This window comes from Chionomys nivalis, chromosome 13, assembly GCF_950005125.1.
Source record: "Chionomys nivalis chromosome 13, mChiNiv1.1, whole genome shotgun sequence".
NCBI lineage: Eukaryota > Metazoa > Chordata > Mammalia > Rodentia > Cricetidae > Chionomys > Chionomys nivalis.
The window spans coordinates 18,480,828-18,500,709 of NC_080098.1; the positions used below are offsets into that span (position 1 = coordinate 18,480,828).

General features: G+C 38.2%; 1 protein-coding gene across 5 annotated transcripts in view; it reads left to right on the top strand.

Annotated features, from left to right (window-relative positions):
* Nucleotides 1-19,882, top strand: part of Mindy3 (MINDY lysine 48 deubiquitinase 3) — a 72,379-nt gene that overhangs the window by 36,641 nt on the left and 15,856 nt on the right. For 4 of the 5 annotated variants that reach the window (XM_057787861.1, XM_057787866.1, XM_057787864.1 and 1 more), the window contains 2 exons: nt 19-99; nt 16,382-16,454. In XM_057787861.1, coding sequence (XP_057643844.1) covers nt 19-99; nt 16,382-16,454 — 154 coding nt within the window. The remainder of the gene's footprint in view (nt 1-18; nt 100-16,381; nt 16,455-19,882) is intronic. The other variant, XM_057787862.1, reaches the window with a different exon arrangement.

Sequence of the window (19,882 nt, forward strand, 5' to 3'; positions counted from 1 at the left end):
TTGCTGAATTTATTCTAGGTTGGTTCTTACTTGAAATCTCCAAAATTCCCTATTTGGATTGTTGGCAGCGAAACTCACCTCACCGTGTTTTTTGCCAAGGTAGGCTTGTAGGGACTTTGTTTTCTTCAGAATGATACTAGGCAACACGCAATACTGTATGTCCATATTTAGTTTGATCTTTGTTCAGATGACAGTCCAGCCAGTGATAAATGCAATGTTTCCCAAAAATCTTATCAGTTCGCACTACAGAAAACTCTGTTACTTTGCTAAATTCGGAGTAATCTCAATAAACTCCTTCGTGGCTCAGTTGCCATTTCCTTCTCTCTCCTAACTCCAGAGCTCTGTTTTTTTGTTTTGTTTTGTTTGTTCAGAAATCACTGAGATGTGGAGGAAACGACTCTGACTTTTAGACTCTTATGCAGAACTGTTTCTAAATCTAACTTGTCAAGAAGACGTACTGTTTCCACAGCGGGGTGGGCGGCAGGAGCTTTGCCATCAGATTCCTTCATTTAATCCCTAGCTGTGCTTCTCCTCAACATCCCCTGTGTGTTCAAAGTAGGGTTTCATAATAGTACCTAGTTCTCAGAAAACTGCCAGCCTTGACTCTAAAGTACTGAACAGTGTCTGGCACAAGATGAGCAAGCGTTCAATAAATCTCAGTACTTGTTACTGCTGTAGGCACGGTCATCATTCAGCAACAATCAGATGCTGGAGTAACAAGGGGGGATATAAAAGTGTATATTTTCAAGGTCCCTTCCTCAAATGCACTTTTCTGATTATTCCAGGAAAGTTTGGTAGCATGATTCTTCCAGTGTAAGGTTGTTTCTGTAAAAATTTTATAAATTTCACTGAACTGATAATCTCAATTTTTATTTATTTTCTTCCTGCATTTGTTGTGCTGGCCAAAGTTCAGGAGCTTGTAGATGTAGATTAAGGTTCATGTTACTTGAACACAGACAGGCCCGTGAGTGAAGCAAGTCAAACACAGAAACCGAAAACTCGTAATTCTGAACACATATTCCATCAGTATGTGTTTCTAGGGAAAAAATTTACATGAAGTGTGTTTTTGAAACTATTTTATCTCTAACCCCATTCTCTAACCTTAGGAAAACTGACTATACAAGTGGGTTTGTGGGCATGGGGGACTTGGGCTCTCACATAGCCAAGGCTGATGCTATGTAGGTCAAGGCTTCCTCAGTGGAAAGCTGCACAAATAGTAAATGAAACTGTTACCATTTATTGGGTCCAGTTTTGGATATTTTAAGATATAAAGTATCTGTATATTCTTCACTACATAAAAAATGCTGAAAGTTTAGCTACTCATGGAATTATAAAAAGAAGCCATTCACTATTTGGTTTGATCTTTTTAAAATACTTCTGTATTTGAACTATCATTTTTGGCCATATTTTGGCTATTTTGTTTTGTTTTGAATTTTTGTCTGTTATTTTATGCTTAATTTATTCACTTTATATATCCTATGACAAGGAAACATAAGAACATAAATTTCCATCCAAAGAGCTTATTAGCTAAGTCTCCACATTCAGAAATTTTCAAGAGTCAGGTACATAATACCTTGGAAATTTTTCTGAGTTTTGAAAAGCCGAGCTGTTTCCTAGAAGAATTAATATGTAAAGTGAGCACTGGGGTAGCAGTGAGATTAAACTGGGGAAGGGAACAAGAACTTTTGCTACTTAGAAAAGGTGGGGCAAATAAATGTCTGCAGAAGGAAAGGCTGGAAGAGAAGAGCTGGAGTGCTCGCAGCCAGGGAGGCAGGCGTGCGATAATGCCGGGAAAGCAAGTGCAGTGCATTGCTGCTTAGCCCAAGAGAACTCATAACCACTACACTTGGTGAAAATTTGGCTGGTACAAGTTTAGGAATGGTAAAACAAAGAACAAGTTTAAATTTGCATTTTCAACAGATCACTCTGGGTAGTTGTAGAAGACAGACATTGAAAAATAACCCAGGTGATTGGTAAAACAAATTTTTATCATATTTTCGATAAGTGTTATATAATGGAATAATTTTGTCCAGAGTAATGTTTTTATTATTCTTTGAGATTTTATGCATTCATACAATGTATTTTTATCATCATGCACATACCCATTCCTTCCTCTAACTTCTTGTGAATAATCTATCCCCTTCCTTTCCACTCCACCTTCCTCCCCCCCCTCTTTTTTTTTTTTTTTTTTTTTTTTTAAATAATCCACTGAGACTAGTTTGTGCTGCTCGTATGTCAGAGGCTATGGGCATCCGCTGTATCATAGTCTGTCTACTAGGGACCAGCCCCTAAGAGAACTGGCCTTTCCCTCCGCACTCTAGGTAGCTTCTCTGCTGAGGCTGGGAGGGCATAAGCACCTCTTGCTATCATGCTAGAGTGTGGCTTGCTGGCTTGATCCTCTGCAGGTCTTATGTAGGTAACCACAGCTACGTAGCTGTTGCATTCTACTCTTTACTCTTTTGGCAATTTTGGGGGGGCTGCCAGTCAGCTCCCAAATAAATATACATGGAAATTTGTTCTTATGAATTCCCAGCCTTAGCTTGGCTTATTTCTAGCCATCTTTTCTTAACTTAAATTTTCCTGTCTACCTTTTGCCTCTGGGCTTTTACTTTTTCCTTATTCTTTATATCTCTTCTTTCATTCTTATTCCATGTCTGACTGTGTGGCTGGATGGCTGGCCCCTTCTTTTCTCACTCCTTGATCTTTTCATCCCAGATTCCTCCTATTTATTCTCTTTGCCTGCCAGCTCCACCTATCCTTTCTCCTGCCTTGCTATTGGCTATTCAGCTCTTTATTAGACCAATCAGATGTTTTAGACAGGCAGAGGAACGGTTTCACAGAGTTAAACAAATGCAACATAAAAGAATGTAGCACATCTTTGCATCATTAAACAAAAGTTCCATAGCATAAGCAAATGTAACACATCTTCAACTAATGTTTCACAACACAACTGCTATGTGTTTGTGAGTTCATTGACCCTGTCATGTCCAGAAGACAACTATTTGGTATGGTCCTTGCCACCCTCTGGTTCTTACCGTCCCTTTTATGGCTAAGTACTTCATAGACACTTACTGGAAGCTCCTTTGTTGAAACTCAGAACTGTCCAAATCTATATACATATTTAGGGGGCAGTTTGATACTGTGTTCATTTAGCAAAATAATAGCATTAAGTTCTCCTGATTGTGGGACGACATGCACAAATATCTATTCACTACAGACGGTACCACAGTAAGAACACCACCAAAGCCCAACTTGGTAAACCAGTAGGCTTTATTGGGGTTACTTACTGGAGTCAGAGTGGGTGAGTTGTTACTGAAAGGAGCAAAAATGACCCCCAAAATATTATCCCAACATGGATGACTCCCCAACCTAAGTGATAATTCATGAAAGCTGGAAACCTAGAGTTCACTGCACAACTTTGGGGCAGCTTTACTGGTCTCTGCCACTTCCAGGCAGCTTATCTCATCTGTCCCTTTTAGGCAGGCCAGCTGGTCTAGGGGTCTTTTAGCAGTCTTTGTGCTTGTATAATAAGCTGAGGGAGTAAGGGGCCATTGCATTTAGTCAATTTTAGGGACTTTCTGAAGCTTCCATGTTGTTTATTTATGGAGTCTTAAAATTTTTCCCTCTAGAATATCATGAATCTTAAGGAGCTTTCCTCTAAGATGGACATTTGTAAATTTCAGAAAATTGCTGCAGGACACCTCAGGCCTCTACTCTTCCCAGCCATGGATTCTTGGTCAGATATTTATAATATCATGCATCCATTTCCTCTCACGGAGCAGACCTTAAATCTAATCAGAGAGCAATTGGCTATCCCTATAACATCTTTGCCACAATTGTACTTCTGGACTTATCTTTCCAAGCTAGTTATCATTGTAGCTCACAGTATCTACAGCTGCATAAGGCTGTTAGTGACTTTTCTCTCTAGAAGCCTACTTAGATTCTTCCCATAAATACTGTGAAAGCTATCCATCCCTCAGGGAAGAAACTTCTTTTTCAGTACCAGCTTGATTTCTCTATGCCCTGTGACCAAAGTGTGTAGTATATTCAACAGTGGGCTATCACCATCACGTGAGCAATCTAGAGCACTGCCAATAGATTATATTGTTTGGGGTGGGGGTCCCTGAGAACTCTGACCAACTACTTGAAGGAAAACACCCCTCATTTGGCATTAGGCTTTTTATTTGGTCCCTGGGAACTCCATGACCAACAGCTTAAGGGGAAGCACCCCTCATTTGGCATTAGGCTTTTTATTTGGTAACCTAGAGCTAGGAACATTATCCATTGTGCAGTATAATGTGAATTTAATCCCTATGATATATGAACTTATTTGTGTGTGTGTGTGTTTAGGAAACTTAAGTTTTCATATGACTTCTAATTACCCCCCTCCCTGTGCCCTCTTCTGCCCTACCTTTCCATCCCATTCCCTATTTAAACTCTTTTCTCCCTCATTCCCCTTTCAACTGCCCTGTTTTCTACACCTCTCCTTTAAAATATGTCTTTCCCTATTCTTCCACCCTTAACCTGATATTTCCCTTCCCCAAAGTGGACCCTTTCTGATTTGTTTCAGGGTAATAGTATACAGTGGAGTGCATGAATGAGAGATTTGCTTCCTGAGGTAAAATGACAGGTCTTGGTGATGCTTTTGGGTTTGGTAGACAGATAGAAATGTCTAATGAGATATGCATGTCTAATGATTAGACCTCAGAGACGCAAAGTTGTATGTTTGACAACTATATTTTTTTAATATTTTTATTGTTTATAATTTTTAAATTTAAATATATTTTGGTCATATTCTTCTCCTCCTCCAAGTCATTCACAATCCTTTACCCCTCCATACACCCACCTAACTCTAAATTCTTTTTTAAAAAACAAAAACCCAATATAACAAAACCCCCAAAACTAGAAAACAAAACACCAAATTCTAACCAAATAAAAACATGCCAAAAAGAAAAAGAAAAACCACCAACTATGGAGTCCATTCTATGTTGGTCAACCACTCCTTAAAGATGAGGCCCGCCCTGGAGTGGTTGATAAACCCAGTGTCACTCTGTTAGAAATACCTCCCAACAGGTAGGTATAAATGACAATTTAGTTGTTGAACTTTACCCTAGTGGCTAGATTGTCTTTCATTCATTCTTTTTTTTTTAATACAACAAAACAAAAACTGTCACTTTGGAGTTGGACAGGACAAACGAACAGAAGGAAAAGAGCCCAACAGAAGGCATAAAAATGAGAGACCCACCCATTTGCATACTCACGAATCCCATAAAAACACTCAACTGGAAGCCGTAATGTATGCACAGAGGACCTGCAGGCCCTGTGCATGCTGTTTCATTCTCTGAGTTCACATGACCTTTTCTGTATTGATTTAGAGGGCCATGTTTCATTGGCATTCTCCAATTCCTCTGGCTTTTATACTCTTTCTACCTCTTTCTCAAGGTCCCTGAGCTCTGAGGGGAAGGATTTGATGGAGACACCCCATTTAGGACTGAGTGTCCCAAGGCCTTTCACTCTCTGCATAATGTCTGACTGTGAGTCTCTGTATTTGTTCCCATCTTCTGCAAGAGAAAGCTTCTCTGCTAATGGCTGAACAAGGCACTGGACTATGGGTATAACATTATCATTAGTAGTTTTTGTTGTTGTTTCTTTTGTTAGACCAGTATTATTTGGTTTTTACCCTAGGTTCCTGGGTTATCTAATCTCTGGTTCTTGGCAACCCAGAGTAGAGCTGGGTATGGGTTCTGTCTCATGGAGTGGGCCTAAGTCAGATCAGTTATTGATGGCTACTTACACAAGCTTTGTGCCACTGCTGCGCCACCACATCTCGCAAGCAAAACTCTGTTGTAGATGAAAAGGTTTGTGACTGAACTGATGTTTACATTTCTCTTTTGGTGGTGTGCAGTGTACCTTTACCAAAGCTGCTAGAACATAGGGGCAGAGGTTCTATATAGGCACCAGCTTGACATCTCCATGTTCAATGAGTTGTATAGGTGTTATAACTTTATTATTCTTAATTTGCTCACTTATGATTCAAAGAGTTTACTTAACATTTGTAAGTCAGGTGGCTTTGAGATTGGGGCAATGGAAGACAAATATGTAGAGAACTAGGTCATAGCTACTCAGTTATCACTTCCATATTGAATTTTCTTCCAAGGGTACTGATAGGAGACAGCCTATTATAGATAATACATGCTATAAACATTGTTCAAAATAACTGTCAGAACATTTGGTCCAAGTCCCATTTTTATTCTAAAAGAAAGATTTTTAAGAAGGAAAGCTCAATTCTAATTTTGTGTGCCTGAGTAAACAGAATAGTCAAGTTTATATAAATTATCTGAACACCAAGTAATAGCCTATATAACTTAACCTTGTCTATGGTGTGAAAGGATATGTATCAATCTAGTTAATAATTTTACAGGCATTAGTAATAACATTGAGTACACAAGCGACTCAAAGAAATTTTATAAAAATTAAGAAGATTGAAAGATGTAGAAATAAACTTTGCTTTACTAAAAATAATTGCCCTTACAGATGTAGTTTGAAAGCTTGGTTTAAAATCTAATGAGAGGCTTATCCTAATTTCTAGATTGTCTTATATGTTCTGTATATATGCCATTAAATTATTGCAAAAATGTAAGCTTTATGTATTGAGCTCTTTGTAAATAGAAATGGCGGCTGTGTTGTGTTTCTCTGAAAATGAAGAAGGCAAAGGACAAACTGGTGTTTCATTCAGTGGTAACACGTAGTTTCTATGTGTTTTGCTATTTAATGTATTTTAAACCAATGATATTCCAATGTGTATATAGTGAATCTTTGTAGTATATTTTAAAAAGTCACAATATTTTTCACAATACATAGTTTCATGGATGACTCTGAAAATATACCAGTCTCTAGTTGTTAATGCTTTTGGCTGATTTTTTTTACATAATTTTAAATAAGAATTTGCATATTTACCTATAAGATAAGCAATGTTTTTTTAAAAAGATAAGCAAAGATCTTGACCCATAGATTTAATGAGTCATAGACTTAATGAGTTTTACATCACTTTCTTTTCTTTTTTTTTTTTTTGGATTTTTCGAGACAGGGTTTCTCCGTAGCTTTTGGTTCCTGTCCTGGAACTAGCTCTTGTAGACCAGGCTGGACTTAACTCACAGAGATCCGCCTGCCTCTGCCTCCCGAGTGCTGGGATTAAAGGCGTGCGCCACCACCGCCCGGCCATCACTTTCTTTTCTAGGAAAAAAAAAACCTCCTTTACATTGAGGCTTCAGTTTTATTTCAAATTGTAGTTTGTATTTATTCATTTCATTATGTTTTCTACCCTTATTTCTAACCTAATTAGACACCTTTTTATATGTGTTATCAAAATAATGGGCTTAGTTTGAAATTAATAGCTTAGTATTTCGTTTTTATAATAGTACGTCTTTGTTTTCTGACTCCAAAAGAGGTGTTATTTATACTGGTAAATTGTACAGTGCAGAGAGTGGTGGTACAAGCTGAAGAGTTCAGCCTAATTTCACCATGGAAATAGTAATAAACTGCCTGAGCTACCCTAGGAAGTGGTTGTTTTATTTGTTTGTTTGTTTTGCAACTTTTTATCCCAAACAAGAATCTAGTTAAGCTTTCTACATTGTAGTTTCTATCTATTTATCTATTTTGAATTAGAACTTTGGTTCTCTGATTGTGGTTTTTTAAATTGAGTTTATTGTATTTTATATTTATAGAAAACCTATTGAACAAATGGTAATTATCACTTACTTTGAACTGGTATTGTTCTTGGCTTCATGTAATACTTTGTTGTAAATAGTGGAAAACTATAAATTTTAAGTAAATGAGATAAGGGAATACGATAATCGAATCTAATAAATTATTAGCAGTTTTAAGAGAACAGAAAGATGGTTCAGCAGCTTCGAACACTTGGCTGATCTTGAAGAGGACCGTTTGATTCCCGGCACCCACATGGCAGCTCACAACTGTCAAACTCCAGGTCCTACAGATCAGCATCCTCTTCTGACCTCAGCAAACACCAAGCATACATGAGATGCACCATCATACATGCAGACACTAATATACATACAATTAAAATAAATAAAAATCCTTTTTTTAAAAAAAAAAGGTCATCTTACAACACTGTTTTTACTTAGGTCAGATTTTACTTGAAGCCCGGGAGAAATGGGAAGTGTAGACTGTCTTCAACTGCAGACTGTGGCAGCTTGTGACCTAGTTTGAAGCCTTGGGCCATTTTAAAGCAAGTGCTGTTTGTTAAATGTTATAATTTCCCTAAATTTGTTGTGGAGTCTTTTAAATACCAATTCTAATGCTTGTAAGTAACAGTTTAGTCAGCTGAGATTCCAATATTACTGAATAAAACAACTTTGAAGAGTAGGCATAAATGAGCAGCATCAAGATAAGGAACAGGGTTAGGATTGCTGTTGTGGTTTGAAGGTCAATAGAGAAGCTTCTGTCTCCAGTGATGACCTGTCATCTGTCTGGGGTTTTCCTGTGATAAGATCTGAACCGACTGAAACTTTTAACAAATAACACCGTGGAGACTGATTCTGAACTCGCTAGTCATCTTGTCGTATGTGAGTTGCTCAGTGGCCTCAGACTTATTTCAGTGCTGTTGGTGTCTTTCTGACCCACAAGAGAGAAACTTTTTATATAATTGTAAGAAATTTCTATTAAAGTTGATTTTATTGAAAATCAATAATAAAATAAGTTTAATCATTTTATGAACTTATTAGATAACCATATTGAAAATTTATTACATATTCTATGGAATTTGAACTTCCCGCTGTGTTTTATAACTCATCTGTTCTGATATACTAGTGGTCCCCTTAAAGATCTAACTAAACATGAGCTTGTGTGGAAAGCAAAGGTGATCCTGCTCTCACTGACACAGTATCTTAGAGTCTGCTAGGGAAACTCACTAAAGCCTCCCTGTGTGGACTGGAGATTGATTCTTGTCTTAGGGGAATGTCATAGAATCCCTGCAGGAAGGAGCCTACGGGAACTGCAAGTAGTCAGGCGGCAGAGTTCCCACAGGGCCTTCTAATGGGGATGTAGGTTGGTAAGACGCAGTGAGTAAATGGACTCTTTCAAGAAGGAAACTTAACTCCTATTAAGTTGAATGGAGAATGTTTTCATGCTAGCCATCTGAGCTTTGGCAGAACAAAACCTTTAGATCTGCAGAAGGGAATATGCCCTGTGGGCATGGGTCTCCAGCCCTCTCTCTGGTGCCTGTGTTGACAACTTCCTAACTGCACAAGAGAAAGTCCCATGAAACCATGCTTAAACTCCCTTTGTCTTTTGAATTGTTCCCTTTAGTATGAGAAAGTAAAGCTAGTTCTTATTAGACAAGGCTGCATATGGATAGTAATGTATGTTCAGTATTCATGCTTCCTTAATTAGCGCATTTCTCTAGCCCCACAAGTCGAGTCTTCTCATAAAACGTGCTTGCCTACCAAAAGGCTGTAGGTAGCCAAGCTGAGCAGCCGGGCATTTGCCCGCCTAGCTTGCTCTTTTCTAACTATCATTTTTACTCGTGATTCTTTGTCTTTTTTTCATAATTGGGCTTAAGGAGCATTTTCTTAATTTCTTCTTTGAGAACTAACTATGAGGTTAATATGCATTGGTAACAGAACTATAGATTTTAAATTAATACTTTAGATATTATCATATATCTTTTTAAGTATTATTAGATGATCTTTCTGTGCATTTTACCTAAGTATGGGCTAACCATTGCTAATCCAATATAAAAGAAATGGTAGGAACCTATCCTATATACTCAGGAAATTTTGTCTTCAAAAAAACAGGGACTAAATTCTTTTTAAAGTCATTTTAAATTTTCTTTCAAGATTGGGATGATTTTTATAGTTTTAATTTTGTTCTGGTTTGGGCTTATAAAAATCAATCTCACTGTATGTGTGTGCGCACGGGCACGTGTGTGTGTATACGCACACGCACGGTCTCATCTTTGACTTTTCCTATAATAAAGTACTTTTCTTATCAGGGAAGAGCATATGAATACATATTACTATTTAAACAGAAAATACATAAAATACATTTACTTTAATGCAAAGGAGAAACACCGCAGTCTTTCATCTATTAGACTGTGACCTACACTAAGTCTTTCTTTCTTTTTCTTGGTGGAGGGAGTTGGTTTTTGGTTTTGGGTTTTTTGTTTTGGTTTGGTTTGGTTTGGTTTTGGTTTTGGTTTTGGTTTTTGGCTTTTCGAGACAGGCTTTCTCAGTAGCTTTGGAACCTGTCCTGAAACTAGCTCTTATAAATCAGACTGGCCTCAAACTCACAGAGATCTGCGTGCCTCTGCCCCCTTCCCCCCTATGCCACCAACGCCTGGCACAACTTTCTTTCCAACTGATGAGCCAACGTAAGAATGAGGGACTAGAGAAGAAAAAAGAGAAACTATGGGTGTGTGGATTGAGAGACTGGGAATATGCTGAATGTGAAGGCCAAGAGCTCTTATCATAATACAATATTAAAAGTAGATCTGGGCGATAAAATCCTCTTCATACTTATAAAATTATTCAGGGAAGTTCTGGTTTAGTTCCTTGTTGTAAAATATGAAACTTGAGAATTATACCCTCACTGAAGTGTTTTCTTTTAGGGTTATAAAACACACTAAATTAAGTAACATTCTGTATTTCTGTTCAAATTTGGTGCAGAAATACATTAAATATTAACCTGCAGCCCAATTTTCTGTGTGGATCCCTCAGCTGTGGGTCTTGGTGCTAGGAACTGTGCTTCTTCACAGCACTTTTTTTTTTTACCCAACAAGGTTGCCAGCAGGACCAAGAGAACACAGTGTGCTCTTTTGTTCAAGCTAATATCTTGCTGGTTTAGCATGGAATGTGCTTTTATTTCTTCATGCTTGGAATTTAAACACAAGGCATCAGGTAATTTTCTTTACGTTCCTTCTTTACATTAATGCTGGGAAGTTAATGTAACCCTTCTTGTTCCCTCAACTTTACAAACAATAATAATACATTTCTCAATTTTCACTTGATGAGTATTAACATAATGCTTTGTTTATATTATCCACCAGCTCATTCCCCTAAATGGATTATTCTGCTTGTACTTTTACTTAAATACTATTTTACTTCTTTATTATAATTTGCTAGTTTATAAGTATATAAATTTGTGGAATGCAAAGTAAGGTTATGGTTTATCAACTCCCTATGGAATAATTTAGATCAAGTTAGTTAGTGTCCATGACCTCCAGTTCTTACCATATTTGGGGAGGAGAGTTAAGATTTACGTCTTAAGAGTTTTACAGTGTGAGTCGTCTACTCTCTATACTCATCATAGTATGGACTAGAACTAAAAAGGACACCTTCCCTCATTCTGTTTTTTTCTCCTTGGATCCCAGGTCTCCCCAGTCCTTCTAACCCCCAGGTCCTGTAATCAACTTTCTGCTCCATGCTTCTGAGTTTATGTAACTTGTAGAGTTTACATATCAATGACAAGAAGAAAGAGTTGCCCTTCTATGCCTGACTTAATGTAATTGTTTCCGGTTCTGTGTGTAGTGATGGAAATGGCCATGTTTCTCTTTGCAAGACTGAGTAGTATTCCATTGTGTGCTACATTTTTAAAATTTGATTATCTGTTGTGAGCCATTTGACTTGTTTCTATAACTTGACAGTTCACATGACAGGATGGATAACTCTTTGACCTTGAGTCCTAGGGTTGTACCAGAGTGGCATTGCTGGATTTTCAAAGAACTTCTGCACAGTTTTCCTTAATGGCTGCAGTGTTTTGCATTAATTCCTTACTACCATGGTGGAGCTCATTCTCCTTCCTTGCATGCACTTGCCTTTTTCTGACAGTGGCAAGATGATTTCCCATTCTGAGCGTATATTGCATTTCCCTGAGTTACATAAACTTTTTTTTTCTTTTTCTCATGAATTCCTTGACCTTCTGTGTGTCTTGAGAAATGTCTATTTGTTTACTTTCCTACTTTTTAAATTGAGTTTTTGTTTTCGTACTACTTAGTTTGGGAACCTTATATATTTAAAGTAGTGATCCTTTATGAGATTGTAGGGCTTACAAATATATCCTCATTAGTGGGTTTTAAATTGGATGTGATCCCCTTTGACTATTGTTGGTTTTGATTCCTGGGGGTTTGAGTGAGATGATAGAATCACTGCCATGACCAATGTCATTTAATTTTCCCCTATTGTTTTCTTCTAGCAGTTTTATAGTTACATTTAAATCCTAATCCATCTTGAAGTATGTCCCTATGTGATGTGAGCTAAGGGTCCAATTTCATTCTTTTACTTGTGAAAATCCAGTCTTCTCTACACTGTTAAAGAGACCATTCTCTGGGCCTATGAATAGATTTTTAAAAATTATTACTTTGTGTGTGTGTGTGTGTGTGCACATGTACACATACACAGAACTTAGAAAAAATTTCAAGAGTCCGTTTTCTCCTCCCACCACGTGGTTCATGGAATTGATTGTCAGCCTTGGCGGCGAGCACCTTACTTGCTGAGCTATGTTGATGGTATTATTTAAAATCAGTTGGCATTCTAAGATTACTTTCTGGGCTCTCTGTTCTGTACAACTGTCTTTTTTTATATTTATTTATTTATTTATTTATTTATTTATTAAGTATACAGTATTCTGTCTGCTTGTATGCCTGCAGGCCAGAAGAGGGCCTCATTACAGATGGTTGTGAGCCACCATGTGGTTGCTGGGAATTGAACTCAGGACCTTTGGAAGAGTAGGCAGTGCTCTTAACCTCTGAGCCATGTCTCCAGCCCCCCTGTACAACTGTCTTATGACACACTGTTTTAACAATCCTATACTGTCGTCCACATTTGTTCTTTGTGTTCCTCATTGCTTGGCTATTTAGGACCTTCTCTGGCTCTTTTGTGGAAATTTTGTGTGTGTGTGTGTGTGTGTGTATGTGTTTTTTTTTTTTTTTTTTTTTCGAGACAGGGTTTCTCTGTGGCTTTGGAGCCTGTCCTGGAACTAGCTCTGTAGACCAGGCTGGTCTCGAACTCACATAGATCCGCCTGCCTCTGCCTCCCAAGTGCTGGGATTAAAGGCGTATGCCACCATCGCCCGGCTTGTGGAAATTTTTTTTAAAAAAAATTTCTATTTCTATTAAAGATAATTGTAGAGTTCTAATAGCTATTACATTGAATCTACAAATCATCTTGGGCAGATGAACATTTTAACACTTAATTATTCTGCTTTATGGCTATAAGGGATTACAATGAATAATAACATACCAAAAATTAAGTAACCCAGGAAAAATTAATTTCCTTGATAATTACAACTATCTAGTTTCATTAAAAATAAAAGCCCCAAAATCAGAGTGGGGAATGCTTTCAAACTCTGTGAAACAAGCACCGCCCTGACATCAAAAGTAGACAATAGCAGCACAAGAAAAGTCAGGCAAGGTTGTATACGGGAGGCTGGGGGGGAGGAACTTAGTTTCCAGACCAAGAAGACAAATGGAAGGAAAGGAGGGAAGGCAGGAAGCCAGTGAGTGTTCTTGGTGAACATAGATGCAGAATTCCTCAACAAATGTGAGCACATAAAACAGATCATCCACTATGACCAAGTGCATTGTGTTACAAGAGTGTTCCAAGATATACTAATCAATAAATGTGACATATCACATCAAAAGAATGAAGAATACAAACTATATGATTATCTCATTAGATGTAGGAGGAGGGGCAAAAGTATTTGACAGAATTCAGTATGTTTAGATGATTGAAAACTCTCACCAAAATTTTTATAGAAGGAGCTGATCTCATCACAGTAAGGGCCATGCACAAGGAGCCCATGGATTCTCAATAGTGAATACGGAAAACTTTTCCTGTGCGCTGTGGGAGAGAACAAAGACGTCTGCTCTCATTCTGGGTCCCATAGTGTTGAGTGTCCTTGCCAGAACAACCAAGCAAGAGAAAGGGCACCCAAAGAGGAGTAGAGCAAGTAAAGTCACTGTGCTGATGATATGATCTTACATAGGAAACACTACAGACTTTATAGAAGCACGTTGAAGCTAGCCAACAAATAGAGTGCAGTTCAGAGAGAAGTGTTTCTATATAGCAACAAGGAACTGCCTGAGAAATCAAGGGAACAGCCTCAATTTATAATAGCTACCAACAGTGCCCAGGCATAATTAAAACAAGGAGTAGAAAGATCTCTACACTGAAAACTGTGAGACATCAGTGACAGCAATTAAAGCAGCAAATACATGAGAAGACGCTCCTTAGCCATGAATTGGGAAAATTAAAGAGTTTTATTTTTTAGATAAGAAAATCCTGATTATTTTTTCCTCCTCTCAACTTAGATTATAGTTTTAAGTAATGCTTAAATTCTGTGGAATATCTTGGAGTACATCAAACTCATCTCCTCATCACTAACTGATACTACAAATGGTTTAGTGGAACAGGTGAATAGAAAAATGAGTGTCCATTAGCACACAGTTGGTTCCACTGCTGTTCTGCCCCTGGCCAGGAAGGCTCTTGTGTTCCCCCACTGGTTCACACAGATCTACAGAAGAGAACTGAAGAAAGAAGGAAGAAAGGCGTTAACAATTATACTATAATAAATGTGTAATATAGGCAGCTAAGCAGTAATGCCTCCAGTTTAAGAGTTGCTCCCTCAATCTTGAGAGCTGGGATACAATTCTAGCTTTAGCCAACAGGAAAGGCTATATTGGTGATGAGAGTCTTAAGAAATATTGTTCAAGAGGCTGGTGTAGTGGCTCAGTTAGAATGCTTGGCTAGCATTCAGGGAGCTCTGGATTCAACCCTAGCATGCTATAATTAGGAGAGAGGTGCATACCTGTTATTCCAGCTCTCAGGAGGAGAGTGCCAGAGGACCAGAGTTCAAGGTCAAACTCAGCTTCATAATGAGTTTGTGACTGTCCAAAAATAAAACATTGTTTGAAATAAGTAAGCAAACATAATTCACAAGTCTCTACTTTCTTCCAAAATTATACATGCATTCTTCCTGTAACCCAGTAACCCACTGTAGATCTCTCATAAAAATAATTAAGCCTACATAAAATTATATCTTCACGTTTGCTTGATGCATTCTTTTTGATAGCAAAAAATTAAACACAGCCCGTGTATCCAGCAAGTAAAGAACTAAATCATGAATTCAGAACAGCATTGAAAATTAAACCAAAGAAGACATTACTTGGTGTGTGCATATGGTCAGAGTAGCAGAAAATGCAGAAAAGGCCTCTGTCTGGGACGGAAAGCAGGAGACATAATCTATGTTACTGAATCGTTTAAATTAGCAAGTCCTCTTTCTTATTCATCTTTTTTTTGGAATACATAAAAATAGGTAAGGTCCTGTCTTTCTTTGATTTGATTCTGATCCCTAATTTTTCATAACAACAGAACATGCCACTCGATCCTGAGGGAGACCTCAGGTCAGGTGAGAATTCCCTTACTGCTTCCTTTAGTTCTTCTTCCATAAGTGAGATAAGGAAGGGTGAGGACAGACATTAAGATTAATTGTCCATAAAACATTTTAAATTTTACTGTTTTACTTCACACCTGTTGTCTTTTGTTGTCTGGTTTGATTTGGTTTGAGATGGTCTTGCTGTGTAGTTCTGGCCGAGGATTTGAGATAGTGTGAAGGAATACCTGTTCTCTGATGAGGTGACTCACAGAACACAAATATAGGTAAAAGCTTGAGAGAAGCTATGACTAGACATCAACTACAGGGCCCTCAATTCTGCATTCTTGTTCGTCAGAACTAGGATTTCACTCATCTGTGCAGTGAAGCTGTATGAGGAAACACTGGGCTTCTGGGTGCAGTCTGATGAGCAGTGATTCCCACTGTGATGAAAAAACTTGATTTATGAGGGGAAAGGAGTAGCACTGCCATAGGATGTCTCCTTGGAAGCTAAATTAGACATGCAGAACCTTCTGCGTGTGTCACATCCCACTTATCATTACAGTGTAACGTGTGATCGTCCGTATTAGTCTTTGCGGTTAGCCCAGTCTCTGTTCTAATCTCATAGTTTCCATTCCTTGAAAACTAGAGTATATTCTGTTATATTTTCTCTTAGTTTCGATTTGTTGAAAATTAGAAGATATTTGAAGTTATGCATTTCTTTACATATACAGTAATATAAAACAGAAATTATGGGCTCTTTGCATACTGTATTTTATATTAATTGCTTTTATAATATTGGCATGACATCCTCGCAGTTTTCTGTGGTGTAAGTGCCATTTCCATCCTTCAGAAGTAAAAGTAAGCACTAGAGAGAGCTGCTGGTTTCTCTGGACTCTGACTCCAAATGTCATCATTTCTCCACCTCACCCAAGTGTTTAATGTTAATATGATGATGTTGCAGCTGACTGGCGATATTCATTTTATTTTTTAGGATATGGCTTTAGTTGCCCCTGAGGCGCCTTCTGAACAAGCCAGAAGAGTTTTTCAAACCTATGATCCAGAAGGTAAAACATCCTATATTGATTCTCAGATTTTATTCAAAAGATGAGTTGGATTACTGAATAGAAGATGAATGTGTCAGTTCTTTAAAAAGAACTTAGAGAAAGGGATAAAATGAAAACAGAACACAGGACTGGGGCTGCCGTCAAATTCCGCCACTGAACAATTGCATTTCCTGGGACCCTGAGTTAAAGGTGATTTTCTCTTTGATACAGGATGTCAAAAGACGGGAGTCACCTAAGTAATATTTTTCTCATTTATCTGATCCAAATGAACACTGAATAAGCAGATCAGGTGCAAGAGAGATGACTCAGCAGTTAGAGCACGGATTGCTCTTGCAGAAGAAGTGGGTGTGGTTCCCAATACCCCTGTCACTCCAGCTCTGGAGTATCTAACACTTCTGGCCTACACACGCGTGTGCGTGCATACACACACACACACACACACACACACACTTGCAGTAAAAGGTAATTGAAAAAAATCTTCATGTGGAAGAATATCATCCTTCTGACCATGTGTTTATTCTACCAAAATGAGTTCTGAAAACTTCACACGTGTATCATTTAACTGTCTACAGTTACTGTTACCTGAGGAGTCTCAGTGGCCTTTTGTTTCTGTGCTGAAGAAAACATTGTGCCTTAACCCTGCATCTCCCTCCCTTAAAGACAACTTCAAGTGAACACCTTCAGTTCTGTTGTAAATCCACATAAAAACCTAAGTCAGGGCATTCCTTCAGAGCTCTCAGGAGCTTCAGTTGTTATGTTCTCTGTCTTCCGCTTTAAGATCTTAGTTCTTGCAAATCTGCCCCATTTCCTCTTAGCGAGGCTCCTCTCTCAGGCTCTGCTGGCACTGCCTCATCAGGAGCAGGTCGGTTTGTGAGTGAAAACACTGAAAACGAAAATCCGTTCCTGTTGGAGTCCACTTGTTTGTTCCTGGCTGCTCAGAACTGAAATAACCACACAGAAATTATATTATTTGCAATAATGTTTGCCCAATAGCTTAAGCATATTTCTGGCTAGCTCCTATATCCTAAATGAACCCATTTCCATTAATCTGTGCATCGCCACGTGGCTATGGCTTACTGGCAAAGTATGGCTTGTCTCTGGTGGTGACTCCATGCCTTCTCCCTGACTTCGCCTCCTTTCTCCCAGCATTTAGTTTTCCTTGCCTAGCTCTACTCTGCCCTGTCAACAGGCCAAGGCAGTTTCTTAATTCCCCAGTGATATTCACGGATACAGAGAGGAATCCCACATCAATCCGTTTCAGTGCTTAAGCCTTAAGCTTGGTTACTAGAGCAGTGGTGAGAAAAGGAAACTCATCTTCATCACGACGGATCTTGTATGGAAAGCATTACCTAGTAGAGGAAGAAGAACCTATTCAGTTTATATAGCCCTGCCAAACAAGCTAACACACATACAAATTTGAAGATGAAAACCTTTTTACTTAAAATGTTCTGTCTCTAGTAGAAATTTGAATTATATTACTTAACATGGATTGTATTTTATTCCTCACAATTATACTCAAGTAAATGAATGAACTTTGTGCTGGCAGACCACCACTGATAGCACTTATGAGACCATATCTTGCACCTGCTTTCTTTAAAAATTTATTTTTATTTTGTATTTATGTGTTTGTGTGTATGCCAAGTGTATGTGAGAATACCACATACATTCAGGTATTCTCTGAGGCCAAAAGCGGGTTTCAGGTGCTCTGTAGCTGGAGTGACAAGTACTTGTGATTCACCCAATAGGAGTCCTGGCAAAGGAGCAAGTGTTCTCACTACTCAGCTGCTCTCCAGCCACTACATAGCCATCTTCTAAATATAGCGAAGACTGCTGCATGTAACATTACAGCTTAGAAAACGTTTTACCTCCACAAATATGCTAACACAAACTGTGCCGCCATGCATGTGACTGAAGATAAGACTCAGGGAAGTATTTGCTATGCTAACATAAGGAACTGAACTCAGCTCCCCAGCACCCGCATAAAAAACTAGCCATGGTGTGTGTGCTTGGGATGCAGAGACAGGAAGATCCTGGAACCTAACAGTCTGGCCAGCCAGACAAGCCGAATCATCAAGCTCTGGATTCTGTGAGAGAACCTGCCTCAAAATAAGGTGGAGAGGGGAGGAGGTGGACAATTTTAATTAAAAATAAATAAATTAAAAAAATAATAATAAAATAAAAAATAAAGTGGAGATACCCACCACCCACCTCTGACCTACACACACATGAATACATGCACATACCCACACCAACACCCACAAAAACTTTGCTATGAATCTAGAAGATAGATTATTAACATTTTTTGCCAAGTTGCTAAACTTTGTATGCATCACTTTCAAGGCTTCATATGTATTTTGTATGTCTAAGAACCAAGAGTAGATTCTAGGTGTTCTAAACCACCTAATGTAGACCCCTCTGTACATTACCAGTGTCTTTTTTACAGCTACAGTCATAGAAATGCTCCCACCATTCTAAAATGGTTGACATTAGACTGCTGCTAATAATTTGGTATTGACTTTCCTTTTGCTTGAACAATTAGAGCAATCTGCATTTCAGATTCTTCAGGATTATAGAAGCCTACTACTTATTTTGATGTCAAGCAAACTTATAGGATCAAAAGTATATTTTTGAATTGTTAGTTTCTCATTTGGAAATGCTATCAAAATTTTAATCTTAGTGATGCTTTATTATACCACTTTAACTACTTGATAGGGTTTCAGGATTAAATCACAAATTAAGAAATAACAATAATAAAAACTGCTCAGAACATAATGAGAATGATTTACCAAGCAGCAAACCCATATGCATGAACTTTTAAGGAAGTCTATAGTATTTTGGTTTTTTTTTTTTTTCCACTTTTTTGGTTTTTCAAGATAGGGTTTCTCTGTTTATCTCTGGCTATCCTGGGACTCAGTCTGTAGATCAGGCTGGCCTGGAACTCACAGAGATTTGCCTGCCTCTGCTTCCCTGAGTGCTGGAATTAAAGGCGGCTCCACCACCGCCCAGCTGGAAGTCTAGTTTTATCTGTTGATCATGTTGTGGATCTGGGCTTTGCTCTCAGGCACATGCTATACTGGGATTCTACAATAGCAATACAATTGAAAGAATGGAGCTAGACTGCTGAAAGGGTCCGAACAGGGACAGCAGGGAATTTTGTGTTAGTCTTGCTGGGATGCAAAATGTGAAGTAGACATTGGTGATAGCCAATAAGCACAGGGACTTTTTCAGATTATTCTTCCTGTTTGCTGGCGGCCAAAATCTGATTCATGATTAGAGATTCTGAGCTTGGCTAAACAAAATAATTTTTTTCTCTATCCTTTTTTTAAAAAAAAAAAAAAAAACAAGCTTATAAACTTGAATATCTTTGAAGGTGTTCTCAAACAGTTACTTGTCTTTTTTTTCTGATTTTTTGAGACCAGGTTTCTCTG